Genomic DNA, 14,921 nt, shown 5'->3' with positions numbered 1-14,921 from the left:
CTTTGTCTCTGACTGTAGTTCACTGTCTGATTCTGATCTGGGTAAATCTGGATATTTTCCGTATGTGATTTTGTTTTCAGATTGAATCGGCCGATGCTTGTCTGATCTTAGCCAACAAATACTGTGCTGACCCTGATGCCGAGGATGCATCCAACATCATGAGGTAGACCAGAGCAGCTTTTTTCTCTTTTTTTTATGTGTGTGTGTTTGTTTTTTTTACCCTGTCCCCAATTATGTTAGATTGTTTTGTAGCATTTGCAAATTGCAAATTGGCTAAACCTCCGGGATAATGTCAGATGTGAAAACTGCAGTTTACTTTAATTGGTTTCAGGTATTTTCAGAGGGTGAATGTGTGGGAGTTGAAACCTGCCCACTAGTGATGTGGGGCTGTTCATTTTAAGGAAGGAAATAACAAAAAACACAATTATTAGAAAAGCTTAATTAAGTTAACCAGAACAAATTTAATTTGAAATGTTGTTGCTTTATAAATAAGACGCAGGAGATTAATGGAGATTTGTCCTGAGAATTTAAATGTTAGGAAATTGCAGATTATCATAGGCGCTTTAAAATAAAGTGTTTTTTGTTTGTTTTTTTTAGTGGTCAAAAATAATGACCTATCAGCAAGTGGTGAGTGGTGTAATGGTGTGGGGAATGTCTTCCCATCGATCATGGTTTGAACACTACAGCCTATCTGATGAGTGTTGCTGACCGTGTGCTTCCCTTTATGGCCATTAAGGTTATGTCATCATTCTCTAATAGCTGCTCTCAGCACGGTAACACATCGAGCCACCAAGCAAAAAAATCGACTTAACTGGTTTCATGAACATAACGATGGGTTCAGTGGAACTTCAGCGGCCTCCCCGGTCACCACATCTGAATTTAGCAGAGCCCCTTTGAGATGTGGTAAAGCAGACAATTGTGTTGTTTCTAACATCTTGAGGAATCAATAACACAAATTACTGAAGTTGCTTTGAGATTTACCATTTACTGAGTGAGTGTACATACTGGATGTAATCTTGGTTGGTATTAAGCTCTACAAAAGACACAATATGTTGAGATATAGAGTATAAAATGTTCCTAAATGCTCATACCTCAGAAAGTCAAGGCTGGTGTTCGATAACACTTCTTGGCCTCGACTCAAGTCAGGAGTGTAAGCTAGCGTGTCGGAACTGGCTCTCGTTGCAAACAGACCGACTCTCAGCAGGAACAAACTCCTGGTTCTCACTTTCCCTTCTGGACGACTGTCAAGAGCTGAAAGAGAGAAGAGAGAGAGAACATGAATGTGTTACAACAAACAATTTTTCAACAGTAAAAAGAAACAACAAACTCTTTCAAACAAACTTTAATCTGCCAGCTGCCAATCTGTAAATTGTTTGGTTTGTGAGGAGTTTTTATGTTTATGAATGATATAAACATGCCAGACATGGACAATGGAAATGGAAATGGAAAGATTTTGTAAGTTTGTTTTGTCCCTTTCATCCCGTATCAGGGTTATATCCATCAAGAACTACCACCCAAAGATCAGAATAATCACTCAAATGTTGCAGTACCACAATAAGGTTGGTGTATCCAGTTATTTGTACTGGGTCTCTATCTAAAAATATCAAAAATGACAGTTTAAAGTTCTGTAACACATCCATATAACCCGACCTTCCCTCCGTCCCACCCTCAGGCACATCTTTTGAACATCCCAAGCTGGGCCTGGAAGGAGGGAGACGATGCCATTTGCCTTGCGGAGCTGAAGCTCGGCTTCATCGCCCAGAGCTGCCTGGCTCAGGGCCTCTCCACCATGCTGGCCAACCTCTTCTCCATGAGGTCCTTCATCAAGGTAGCTACAGCGAACAATGCATCCATCTGTACTCACTGGATTATGTTCAAAAGTAACGTTGGTCATAAAAACTTGGCTTGTCTGTCTTTTGTCGTCTGACCTTTGTCACAGATTGAGGAGGACACGTGGCAGAAGTATTACCTAGAGGGAGTAGCTAATGAGATGTACACTGAGTACCTGTCCAGTGCCTTTGTTGGCTTGTCTTTCCCTGTAATTTGTGAGTAAGTACACTGGAACAATGGCTTTTTTAAAATTAAGTATTGTACTATTGTATTTAGCACTGGCCTTTTTTAGTAAGTTGAGAAAAATTAAGGTCCGCTCACAGTAGTGCTCTTACTGTATGTAATTTGGATATCTAATTGAAACTACATAAGGGAGCTACAGTTTGCAGACCTGTGTTTTTCTTTCTCACATTGTTTCATTATTCTAGCACCTGTTCATATTATAAGGGATATACAGTATGCATCTACTAGACTGATGGATCTTTTTAGTAACTTGCTATTTTTGAATCAACTAGATATACAAAAGGCACGGCAGCCTTCAACTATAGAGATGATATAACTTTTTTTTTCCTAAGTTACAGTTGCTGCAGTTATATTGTTTTTTTGTTTGTTATTTTTTTAATCAGAAGATTATGACAGTTGTTTTATTTATCCCAAAAATATCTTTGTTATCTTGAGTGACAGCTCTCCTCTAAACAACATCCAAATTCACTGAATAATTATTGTAATAATTTCTAATTGTGTTCTATGCAGTAGACAATGAAGATTAAGAACCTTTTCTGTGGCTTCTATAATTTTATAATTTTCTCAGCTAAATCCTTGAAATGTCTCATTCAAATATTATAATTACTATAATCTCTCTTTTTTGGATCTCTTAGTTTTAAGACTCAAAGACAGTAATGAAAAAAAAGTACATCAAACAGGGAAAACTAGTACTAAGCCTGAAACATATGAAGCAGGTTGATGATTTTCTGAAATTATTTATTGTGCACAATGTCTAATTTTATTGTTCCTCTCTTTTGCAGACTCTGCTATGTGAAGTTGAAGCTGCTACTTATAGCTATAGAGTACAAGTCTGATCAAAGGGAGAGCAGGTAAGTGGATGTGCTCACAGTGGATCGTTGGGCGTCATTGAAATTCATGGATGCAAAAACTTTAATATGCAAGTGTGTTTGCTGTCAGTATTTGCTTTGAGTAATGAAGCTACTTTGAATCAGCTCCTCTGACTGCAAACACAAGGCGCTTTACAAATTGTGCACAATTAGTGTCTAAATTGGTCTGTTCACAGACATCACAGGGCTTTCTGATTACATCCTGACATATTAATGGAGGGGGTGGCAGTTGGTTTCCTTTAAACACAGCTGAAGCTTTGTTTTAGTAGTTTCTTTAATGTACTGATGCTCAATTTTTTTCTATTTGAAGTGTCACTGCTATCTACTTTCATCAATTTAATTTAATAAACAAGCTAGCCTGCCAAATGAGTCGCAAAAACTAATCCTGCCAGCGTGTGCCACTGCCAGTGATTAGTGCAAAGCCTTGCAAAATTCTGTGATATAACTTTTCCGTTCTGACATCTTTGGTCTATAAAACCTCACAGCACCCTGATAAACCCTGGGAACCACGTGAAAATGGAGGAGGGGACTTTAGGCTTCTTCATTGCCAGTGATGCCAAAGAAGTAAAGAGGTAATGTGAATGTGGCCTCAGATTAAACAGTGTCTAACAGTAAAGTCTTTATACTCTTATGGAAAATCTGTGCGGCTCCTGTCATACAGTAGCCTATCTACCAGAAAACACAGTCTTTCTACCGAGTCATCATTTGTGGGAAGAACAATAACTTCTCCAACAACAACATGCTAGATAAGGAGCTACTTATTGTTAGCTGTTAGCATATCTCAGCTGTTTTCTCAGGCCAAGTACCATTCAAACACATTTAGATGAGAATCACACAGTGGTTTCCTCTTACTGAGGCAAGGGTTCAATTTATTCAGGAAGACTCAGGCTGATACCCACTGCAGGGCCTAATGTTTAAGGGATAGTATTGTTCCATGTGTCCCTCCTTGTTCCTCCATGTTTTTCATTTAAGTATAAAATAGACACAGATATATTAATTCAAAGTATCTGTGAGTAGATGTAACCTAATAGTGTTGGAGCAGTGGGCAGTGCTGCTCAATAACACCACTCCATTACAAGAAACATTGCTGAACTGAAAATGTAACTTAAGTAAAATTACATTAGCTTTATTAATGGGCAAGTTAGTGTAACTATCAAAATAGTATGACAATAATAAGACACTGGCATATTATTACTACATTAATTGTGTATGTAGCATTTTATCAACCACTGGGTAGTTTTACTTTATATATATACAGTATTTACAGATAAAACTACCCAGTGGTTGATAAAAGGCTAAACTTCTCACATGTTTTTAGCTAACTAGTACAGACAATGGCAACCTACCGGTATTCCACAAAGGGCCGATGTGGCTGCAGGTTTTCTTTCCAACACCAGACTTGAGTCATTTAATCAACTGATCTCAGTCTTCAGACAGTTGATTGGTCAAACTGTGTGCTCTTGGTTGGCTGGAACAAAAACCTGCAGCTGCATGGCTCTTTGAGAGATAGGTTGCCCATGCCTGAACTACTAAAGCTGTGAAATTACAAACTATAGAAGTATACTGTAAGGTGGCATATGTAATGTGGAATATACTATATATTGTTGTAGAGTTTCCTTACATGAGATTCTCGTTTTTTTCATCCACAGGGCGTTGTTTTACTGTAAAGCCTGCCACGATGACATAACTGATCCCAAAAGGATAAAGAAATGTGGATGCAAGAAATGTAAGTGGTTACATATAAACACCTTGTCTGAGTGTATTTGACTTAATTAACATTCCTTCACAGACTTAAGAGAAACAGCACTGAGAGAGCATTTGTGTAGCGGTGTGATGGTGTATTTACATGACCTACATAGCCATGTGTCCAAACCACTTAGTTCCTGCATTAATTATTCACCTCATGAAACCTTGTAACCACGTAACTTGTGCACGAAGAAAGGTCATCGGATTTCTTTTTGTAGCCAAAACAAACTGGCCCTGTCCAAGTTTCCCCCATAAAACCACATGTTCAGACCTACATGAATATCTGCACTCAATTAAGGGTCAGTTCACCTAAATTACAAGACGCAGCTTTACAGTAGGATCTTGTCAGGAAAGTTTTATATTCTTAGGTTCTGAAGATAAGATATTCCACTTTAAGATTTTGAAACTGTGAATTTAGTCCATATATCTTTAATGTTTGCTTGTGTAGTTGTTTGCTATGTTTTCTTTTGTATAATAGTTGTCTTTGCCGTTACAGTTCATCAATAACTTTGTGATATTAACAGACATTCAGAGAGACGCTTAACACCACAGGTACCTGGATGGATCGTGTGCTTCTAGACATGGAAAACATCATGTGCCACTTTGTTGTTCTTTCACTTGGATTCCCCACAGCTAACGCTCAATCTTAACATCTGATGTATTCTTTTCCTGCTGCTTGGGAACATGGCACACTATTCTTAAAAAAATTCACTTTATAGTGATATATTGTGAGTAATGCGTATTCATATCCCCTTGAAAACACAGCCTGCTACCCTTGACTCAAGCAACTGTTTGACTGTACTGTAAATGTTGCATGTACAATGGTTGATGCTGCCTGGATTCCACCCCGTTGTCATGTGCACGCTGTTAAATTGAAGAAAATATCCAACTAGAGTGATCATCAATGATGATTTTGGGGGGAAAAAATCCAACAGTTCACCTACACAACCCATTTTTAAAATTTGTTATATACTAAAAGGTTTCTGTTGCAACATCCTCAAAGTTTCATTGATGCCTGCTGGAGTCAGTAATACCCCAGATCACCACCAGGTGTCCCCACAGTCCTTTGACAAACACAACATACCTCAGAGAAGAGCACAGCTGGAAAGCCATCAGGATAAGGGAGGAAGAACATTTCTCATTATATCTGTTTTGATAAAAAGAATAAATCATGTCACACAAAGCTCAAAAGATATAATTCACAGACTTGACTGCACAGTTTCTCCCAGCACATCTGACATCAAGGATGTTTTGGAACAAACAGTAAAGTTGAGCAGGATGTGTTACTTGAGGAGGATGTCATGTGAATTTATGGTCTTTTACAGTTTCGCACAAGTGTTTGGCCTTTTAGTTTTTGTCCTTGCTGGACGCACTCACAGATTTATCTGGAGGCCCAGAAATCTGTTTTATGTGAAACACTGTCAAATTTCTGTCATCTTGTCCAGGAGTTTCCATTCTCAGTCAGAATATTATGGACCCAGTGCAAATAAGAGTCATAGTGTCAAATATAACACATGATCTGTTTCCCTCATCCCACCCTCACTCATGTCCCATTTTTACCCCCAAAACCACAGACACTAGGGCCTCATGATACTTCCCACACTTGTCCTAGAAATGACCCAAACTAAATAAACCACAATAAGTGGGGGGAAGAAGAAAAAAAATCCAAATTCCTAATCTGACATTTGCTTGCTGTCAAGATAAAGTTAATCTTGTGTCTCCCAGCAGCAGCCTTCCTCTGTGCGCTGTCTTGCATTTGTCCCCTCTTCCTCCAGAACGACCCTCAGCATTAACCTGCTCTTCCTCTCCTCTCGTCTGAACCCATGACTATAGCCAAGAAGCCCGCCTACCAGAAAATGAGACTGGCATGTTGTTTTGATTGCGGCCGCTCAGAGCGGGACTGCTCTTGCATGCCGGTTAATGTGCGTTGTAACATGGACTCCCCTCAACGCGACATCCCACTCTCTGCTGTCTCTGTTAATGATTGCTCAGCCACTTTACGTGCCTGTAAGTTGTCGCCATGACATGTGCTCTTCAGTGTTTGTTACATGCACTGTGTCAACTTTGCAGTGTGTGTCTTCAGCTCGCGTGCTGTCTAACTCTAGCAGCTGTGTCGTCACTGTCATGGATATAGATGTTGCTTTAGTGTTTTAGCTTTATGATTTCCAGCCGGCTGGTGCTCCTCCCCCCTGTGTTGCTACTTTTGGAGGAGACTTGTAGCTCTTGCAAAGCATGCTGGGTAACTGTTTTTCCTGGTGTTTAATCAGAGAATGTGAATTCAAACTGACCTGCAGCTAAATCGGTCAACAATCACTAATGCTAAATTTTGTGTGAAAACTAATTCTCCCCTGAAAGAATGGTGTGCTTCCCCCTCCAGTGACCTCACCGACATATTTGCAAGCAATTAAAAGTGAAGCCATGAGGAAAGTACAGCTGTGTATCCTCTTCACAAATCTCTTGATGCACTCTCAAATTTGGGAATCCCAGTGGAGGATTTGCACGCATTTCTTCAAATTATTTGTTTTGAGAGGAGTGTAGAAAATGCGATAATGATGTCACTGGAGAGGGTAACTTCATCTTTTCAAGAATAACCCAAATAAAATCCATGTAATCAAACTGTTTCACCACTGTACCCTCCAGAAATGGGTGGACAGGATAGGATTTGAGATATTTGTATATGTAAATGCCACTGACAATGAATTCAAGAGAAAAGGCGGTCCTAAAAAAACACCTGAGAGGATTTTCTGGGGCGGACAGTGCATATTGAGATTAATGTACTGGTTTTATTAAATGTAGACCAAACCACTGGATGTATAGTCTCTGCATTGCAAATGAGGAAGCCCATACAGTAGTTGTAGTTTCTAGCCTGCAGAGTTTTTCATCTTATGATATTGATTGAATTGTATAAGATTAGCTGAATGCAGTGGAACAGGGCTGCATCGTATTGGATTGCAAGGGGAATAGAAGACAATAGAACAGCGTTGGATCCTATTGGAATTGACTGAATTGTGCTGAACTGAGTTGAGCTTTATATGAATTCTTAATTCAAGTGTGATTCCCCTTTAAAGCCAGAGGGCATGTTAAGTTTCACTGATATATAGCAGAAGGCATGAAGAATGTGTCTGAGTTTGCGGAGCGTTAATACAATTTGCTGGAAACATTGTAGTCTGTCATACAGTTTTAGTGAATGGCTCTTGATCAAAGACCATGCTGTGTATGGTTGAACATCTCTGGGCGTTTCCATCCCTCGACATGTCTACCAGGGCTGTGTGCTCTGAGCATCGCCCGGCTAGCTAAGCTCGAGCCGAGCTCTGGAGTTGCTGTCGACACAGTGCCGGAGACACGCGGAGCGAGGCCTTATACGGCCTGACATGGAAATTATGTTTGCATTTTCATTTTTGGAGTGCTACCGGTTGTCATGAAACTCAGCCTGACAGTTCCTAACCACCAGGCAGCCCAGTGCCCCCGCCCCTCTCCTCCTCTCTCGTTGTGGGACAGATGCTAGCCTGTTAGTCCTGTGACTCTGTTCGCGCCCTCCGATTGCAGGCGACAGATGCCAGGACCAGCAAGGTCCCTGTTTGAACATTGCTGTCACTGTCCTGCCTTAAGCTCAATGCATGACCTTTATTGTAAGCAAGGGGTTGAAATAAGGTACTAATGAGCATGTGTGGGACTCATGGCTCCAAAAAGTGACTCACAAAGTTCCAATTTGTCCGTGCAGGTTGTGTCAGGCGGTGCACAGGAATGGGAAATAGTTTTTGGGGAAAGAAAAGGGAAAAAGGAAACACAAAACTATACAGTAGACTCAAAAAGAAGAACATGCACAATCTTGTCACATACTGTAGGTCTTGTTAAATGTATATCCATGGAATAAATGCAGGTGAGACATCCAGAGACTCAGGTTAAAACAGGCTAAATGCGGTTTAAATTCCTAGTCGTCAAGGTTCAACAGCATGTTAACGACTATCTTCAGTGTGCGCTGAAGTAAGATAGTCAGCTAACCTCGATCAATTAATAAAAAAAACCTGAAATTATTATGAAGAATATCAAACATTACCTTGTTGTAGCTTCTCAATTGATGATTCCCTGTAATATATAACAGTAAATCAATGATTATTTAGTTTTTTAACAGATAATTGAATAAACAAGCAATCGCCATTTTAGACTTTTTGCACATTTTACTGACATAATTATGAATTGTTAAAAAAATTATAAGTAGATTTTTCATTGATGGAAATCATTATTAATTGCAGCCTTAAACCTTGATGTAAAAAAACAACTTTAATGAAATTTAAACCAGATTTAGCTTAGTTTTACAGACAAAATACAATGATTCACTGTTGAAGCTTACTGACCACATTATTGAAAATCATATTCCTAACTGACCCGTATTTTATTTCTCATTGCTTTGTCCATGTTGTCTTCAGGGCGCACCTCTGTTTTTTGTTTTGTTTTTGTTTTTTAAGTGCCTTCCAGAGAAATCCCTCAGCCTTCAGTTATCAGTTGTCATTTATAATTTGCTTTCATTAAAACCTTGTTCTTCCCTGTAACCTCTCATCTGTCTCTGCTATTTCTCAGCTAAAAATAGCTATAATGGATATATCAAATCAAGTAAGTTTTGATTTCCATTCTATCTTTTGTCATTTGTTTCTAACCCCCCTCACGTGTGCATTCTCAGCTGTCTCCACTTGAGCTGTCTGACCTGCTGTAATTCCACTGTTTGCTGCTCATTGCTCTGTCCAGTCTATGCTCATTCATCATTATACTTTATATGCAAAAGCATTACGAAATTGTTCCAGCGTGGTTTGTGTTGGGTATCAGTTACAGCCCAGCAGTAGATGGTGCTACTGCTTCACTGTGAGAGTGGATGAATTAAATCAAGGTTCAACTCAAAAACATTTAAAGTAAATATATTAATTTATAAGAAAATATACACAGTATTTTTTAACAGATTCACTTTTTGAGAACAGATAGGAGGCATCAAGAGTTGTAAGACTCCAGAGTTGGTCTAATATTTTCTCAGATTTCGAGCACCCATTAGGGGAGTGTGCACCTTGTGGCCCATCCACTTTAACAGGATTTGTTATAGGCAGCAAATGTGCCACAATGGTGTTGTCCTGGAGAAGTGCTGTGCATGTTTGACATGGGCCAGATGAATAGTGGAGGTCTGGAGCAGGGAGGATAATCTTCTAGACAGCTGACTGTTGAAATAATCATCTCTATTCTCCAGTTTTAGCTCCCAGCCATTTTTTGGAGTAAGGGGACCGTGTTCTTCTGCCTCCTTTTGTCTAGTCGATCATGTTATCTTAAACCAGTTCTACCTCCATTATAACACCAGTGGAGCTGTAAGCTTTCATATTTCACATAGTCAAGTGGATACTGAATTCACTCCTCCCTCATCAGGCGTAAACTGCACACAACAGCTAGTTGTTGTTAATTCACATTGTCACCTCCTTGTTCTTGTGGCATAACAATTGCAGGAACACCTGAAAGCATACTTATTAATTAATGTTTATTATAAATATCAAAGTAAATGTCAAATCCAACATTTCATTGGTGGCTATACCAAGTGGTTAAGTGGTGTTTAATAAAAATGAGGTTTTTTAATTATTCAGTTATTAGCATTCTTGTGCCAGAAAGGATTACCCCCCAAAAGCAGTGATTGTGCTTTAATTATGATAAGAGTCACAAGATGTTTTATTAACATATGCACTGCAGGTCCTATTGAAGTCAGTTTAAATCAAATCCTATTTTGTGGTTAACGTGAAGAATTAATGGGCCAGTTCACCCAAATCACAACGCAAGCATTTACCCCCTTGTGGTGTCTAGACATTGTTTCAGTCTTATGCACCCATGTTTTGAAATATGTGTCCCTGAGATTTGTGCCTCCACCCAATACAGTCAGCACTCACAGCTCCAAAAAGATAAGACTGAAAAAGAATTCATATAGCACTGAAATAACAATATCATTACTTACTCTTAATGTTCTACCAAACATACTATGTACATTAAAGGGACTGTTCCTTCTGGAGCTGAGTTCTTAAAGATTGGTTGTGAGCACCAAATATTAAATTGAATTCCTTATAATGGGATGGAGCCTGAAATATCAGATAACTACACAGTATTAAAACCCCAGCATATAAAATGTAAGATAAAAGCATGGCTACATACCACTAGGGGTTAGTGATTTGAGCGTGATGATCCTTTAAAAACAGGCAATAACCTGCTGTATTGTACAGCTGCTGATTTTTGACTCCTCTTCATTTAGCAGTAAACGATGGCCTTCTAATCCAGTCGTCAACTTATCAATACAAGTCAGCTAAACTGAACCACAGCTCAGCCGAGGTCTGTAGGGGGAACTGTAGCCGAGTCGCTCCCGTGTCTGTCCCGTTGGTAAACAACCGCAAGGGAAGTCTGTTGCCCCTCGCAGAGCCGTGCGCTCTGAGACTGAGCTTCATGGGCTCCAGGGACCGGGGCCAGGTGGGCCGACGACCAAGGGCGGCAGAAGACGCCAGCAGGCTCCAGCGGGCACGTAGCCTACCGGTGAAATACAGATACCACCCCAGTCACTCCAATAACGCCACGCTCAGTCACAGGCACTGTAAGGGCTACTGCGCCCCCCCTTCCCCTTCCCCTTCCCCTCGACGTGTTTGGCAGGCCTGTACTCAACAACAGCACAACCAAAGCATGTGCTTGCCAGGCTGGAGTGGTTGCATGTGTAGCATTCCTTACTAATGACCCAGTGTGTGCAGCTGTCAGCTGTGAAACATTAAATATTGAACAGGCCAAGCAAGATGTGAAGGGCCAGTGTGTTGGAGCTTCCCTCTCCACTGGAAGCCCCCCTGTACTTCAACATTTTCCATTATGGTGTCATTCTTAGACATGCTAGCAGCGCCTCAACCCCGTGTTCATCTGGAGAAGAGCATGATCTTTGAGCCTACTCTTTGTTTAAAAAGAAAAAAGAAAAAAAAAACCTGTCGACAGCTTGTTGATCATTTAACGATACTCAAGTGCATTTCTCATGACCTGTAACAAGCTATTCCCAGTACAAATGGTGGCTGTTAAAATGCGATTACCGAAAACACTTTTCTTGCTGCTTGTGTTTATTTTACCAATGACGACCACAGAGCAGAACTGTTTTCCACGACTCTTATATTAGCTTGTGAAAATATTTGCCTGATTACTTTTACTCGAGGCTAAAACTTGTAATTCGTTCCCTATGAAGAGCTCAGTGCAGTTTTGTGTAGTGATGAAGACAATGTCCAAGGGGCATCTCAGCTGTACATAAATCACTCTGGCACAAGGACCAACCTAATTATATGAGCCAAGGGCGTCACTCCCAAGATGAAGAAAGACCAGCAATCCAGACCGGATTCAGTGTTGGCACCTAAGGAGCCTTATTTATGTTACTGAATGCTTGATATTTATAGGTTATTACCTTAATTAAACGAGACTGTGAGTGATATGTGAAGTCAACAGAGAAGCTATCCAAGTCTAGATCTTAGGAAATTTATTCCAACTAGGGATTGAAAAAACTAAAGTACATCAAGTACCCCTTGATGTATCTGTGGCACTATATTATCTGAATCATTAAATCGCTAACATGAATTACAGCAATTCTCGATATTAGCGGATGAGACTAGCATTGGGCATGATGGTTGATGATGGCACAATTGCATGTTTGCATCCTCATACACAACCATGCAAATGATGTGCTAATGTATCTTGTCGTCATCATGCAAACATTGGACTGTTTTGCGTTGCACACGAGTAAAAATGTCCTGTCCACTCCATCTTGTTCACCCAACCTCACTCTCCACTCTGTCTCTCACTGACCGTACTATCTCTTTGAATTCACTGACCTCAAATTGTGCCTTGTCGTTCTTTTGGTGTTGACTGGTGTTGATTCTTGCATGTCTTCTGATAATTCCCGCCCTCATACCGCTACCTTTTGTTGCAGTTGAGGAGGACCAACAGTCGGCACTATCGCCCAAAAAAAAGCAACGTAACGGAGGCATGAGGAACTCTCCAAACTCCTCACCCAAGATAATGAGGTAGGATGTTACTGCTGACATGTTTGCACTGACTAGTTTATCACCCTAAAGTATCCCTCCGAGAACATATCGTAATTTAAAAAAATTGTTAGCTAAATTCAACTACCTTTTTTGGCCACTTGGGGGCAACACAGTGCGCCACAAACACAACACCGATATATCATCACTTCATAAAATAGTCGAAAGACAAATTTGTCAACACACTGCTTAGATGCAAAGCAACTTTAGCATACAGCATCTTTAGTTGATAAATCCTTCACTGTGTTCACTGGCTAGTCGTTAACTTAGTCTCTTTGCAATTGGGTGCTGTGCAGGTAGAATATACTGTAGCTGCCAAAAGCTGCCTGCAGTGAAAGTGAACTTAAACAGTGAAGCTATAAAAGCAACACAATGACTTCAAAGATGCTAAAAACACTATGTGCGGTTGAGGGTAACTGCAGTCAGATTATTCTCTGTGGACTCTTTTTGAAAATGTTTTGTTTGTTATGTTTATAATGGAAAACATATATTTGTGGATATATCTTTTTTCAGATTTTTTCAAGCTGTCAAGTATTGAGATTGGACACAAAATTACAGTTTGAGTAAAAATCTAGATTATATATATTATGGAAAAACATCTTAAGGAATATTTTCTGTGCTCCTGTATTCATGGAAAAACATGTCAGAGGGTTCTATGCCACGAGGTTTCATGTGACACCCACAGACTACAGCTCTTAAACAGGCCTGGCACTAATGACAGCACAAGGCAGTCAGAGAGGCTCTAAAGGATAGATAGCCCAAGGCTATTCATCTATTGTCGGATCCCTCTGAGTTCTTTTCAGCACGTAAGGCCACAGATGATATGTATCATCACAATGAAAGGCGAATTCAAATGCTACCTTGCTTTTATCTTGTCCTGTAAAATTAAAACTGCGCTTATTGATTTAGACTGGTGATAACACTGTTATTCAACAAGAGGCCATTAGAAGGATGATAATAGAAATAGTCATTGTCATTAAGTGCCATGTTCTAAAGAAGGCAGGCAACAAGGAAATCCCGCAGCCTGATGTAGGCAAAGTGGAACTGTAGAAGAGAAATTGAATTAAAACTGACAGATGACATTATGTTCCCATAGCTACTTTGGTTGCTATTTATTTGGCATGAAACCCACAGATGTCTATATTGTTTAGTACTGAGATACAATACAGATTAACAATGTACTGTAGCTATAAAAAATGACCTAGCATTATATCTAAAAGGAGTGTTTATTCGCATAATTTAGCATCTTTCTTTCATCTGTGGCCTCTGTTTGTTCAGGTGGGCGTTTGCCCTTGTTTGATTTGGTTCAAAGTGGTGTCAAAGTTGAATCGCTCCAGGAGATTTCCAGACTCTTGGGAATGAAAACCAGGCTTTTTCCAATGCTATAGCCATCAGCTAAATATCATCCCACCAAACCAATCCATCTATTTGCCATGCTAATGCATGGAACGATACAGGTGGATGTGTTATTTCATCCTGCGTCTCTGCAGCCTACATGCTGGAGAGGGATTCGCTGCGGTAGCCTAAGGGATACTTCATTGCAACAAGCGGGGAAAAAAACATCTGGGTGTATACTATATCAAATGTGTTTTTACAGGACCTGCGGCCTCAAGGCCTTTGTAAATAAGTAATGATCAACAGATTGGCTGTGGGTTTTGAAGATCAAGTCTTTGTCAGTTTGCATGAGGGAAGGGATTTTCAAAGACTTTGCCTGCCCTCGCTGCTTGTGTTACAGTAAGCCAGTGCAGTGATGCTGAAATAGAAAATCTGCATAATATGCATGTCTAGAGTCGACTTTATGTCTCTCTCAGCTGTCATTATGTGCCTCTAGAAGACACCTGGCCTTATGTTTTGCGGTCGTGACGTGTGAAGTCTAGTCAAACGTGTCATCTTACGAATGAAGTAGTGGAATTACGGCGCTGATCATTTTGAATGTTTGGAAGTGCGCCTACTGAAGTGACACTCACCGACGCCTCTGTGTAATGAAACAAACCACACAAAAGAAAGAAGCGATCAGCTGTGGAAGCAGAACTGTCTCCTGTTTCCAGATGTATCAGCAAACTAACTCGTCCTGTCTGGAACTTAGCAATGACGAGCTCACTGAAATTAACACCATTTCCACAGGCTCCTTGATGGGTCATAAGACACATCTAATTGTGGG

At 40.1% G+C, this 14,921-nt stretch overlaps 1 protein-coding gene across 22 annotated transcripts in view; it reads left to right on the top strand.

Annotated features, from left to right (window-relative positions):
• Window positions 1-14,921, top strand: part of LOC146967304 (calcium-activated potassium channel subunit alpha-1a) — an 83,653-nt gene that overhangs the window by 53,123 nt on the left and 15,609 nt on the right. For 7 of the 22 annotated variants that reach the window (XM_085761130.1, XM_085761132.1, XM_085761128.1 and 4 more), the window contains 10 exons: window positions 81-163; window positions 1,490-1,559; window positions 1,673-1,828; window positions 1,940-2,049; window positions 2,856-2,924; window positions 3,428-3,514; window positions 4,592-4,668; window positions 6,522-6,695; window positions 9,267-9,299; window positions 12,649-12,742. In XM_085761130.1, the coding sequence (XP_085617256.1) occupies window positions 81-163; window positions 1,490-1,559; window positions 1,673-1,828; window positions 1,940-2,049; window positions 2,856-2,924; window positions 3,428-3,514; window positions 4,592-4,668; window positions 6,522-6,695; window positions 9,267-9,299; window positions 12,649-12,742 (953 nt within the window). Of the gene's footprint in view, window positions 1-80; window positions 164-1,489; window positions 1,560-1,672; window positions 1,829-1,939; window positions 2,050-2,855; window positions 2,925-3,427; window positions 3,515-4,591; window positions 4,669-6,521; window positions 6,696-9,266; window positions 9,300-10,956; window positions 11,290-12,648; window positions 12,743-14,921 lie in introns of all 22 variants that reach the window. The other 15 variants (XM_085761136.1, XM_085761140.1, XM_085761137.1 and 12 more) reach the window with 4 other exon arrangements.

Source organism: Trachurus japonicus, chromosome 19 (assembly GCF_045865225.1).
Source record: "Trachurus japonicus isolate A0001 chromosome 19, Traja_1.0".
NCBI classification, from domain to species: domain Eukaryota; kingdom Metazoa; phylum Chordata; class Actinopteri; order Carangiformes; family Carangidae; genus Trachurus; species Trachurus japonicus.
This window is presented reverse-complemented; position numbering and strand designations above follow the sequence as displayed.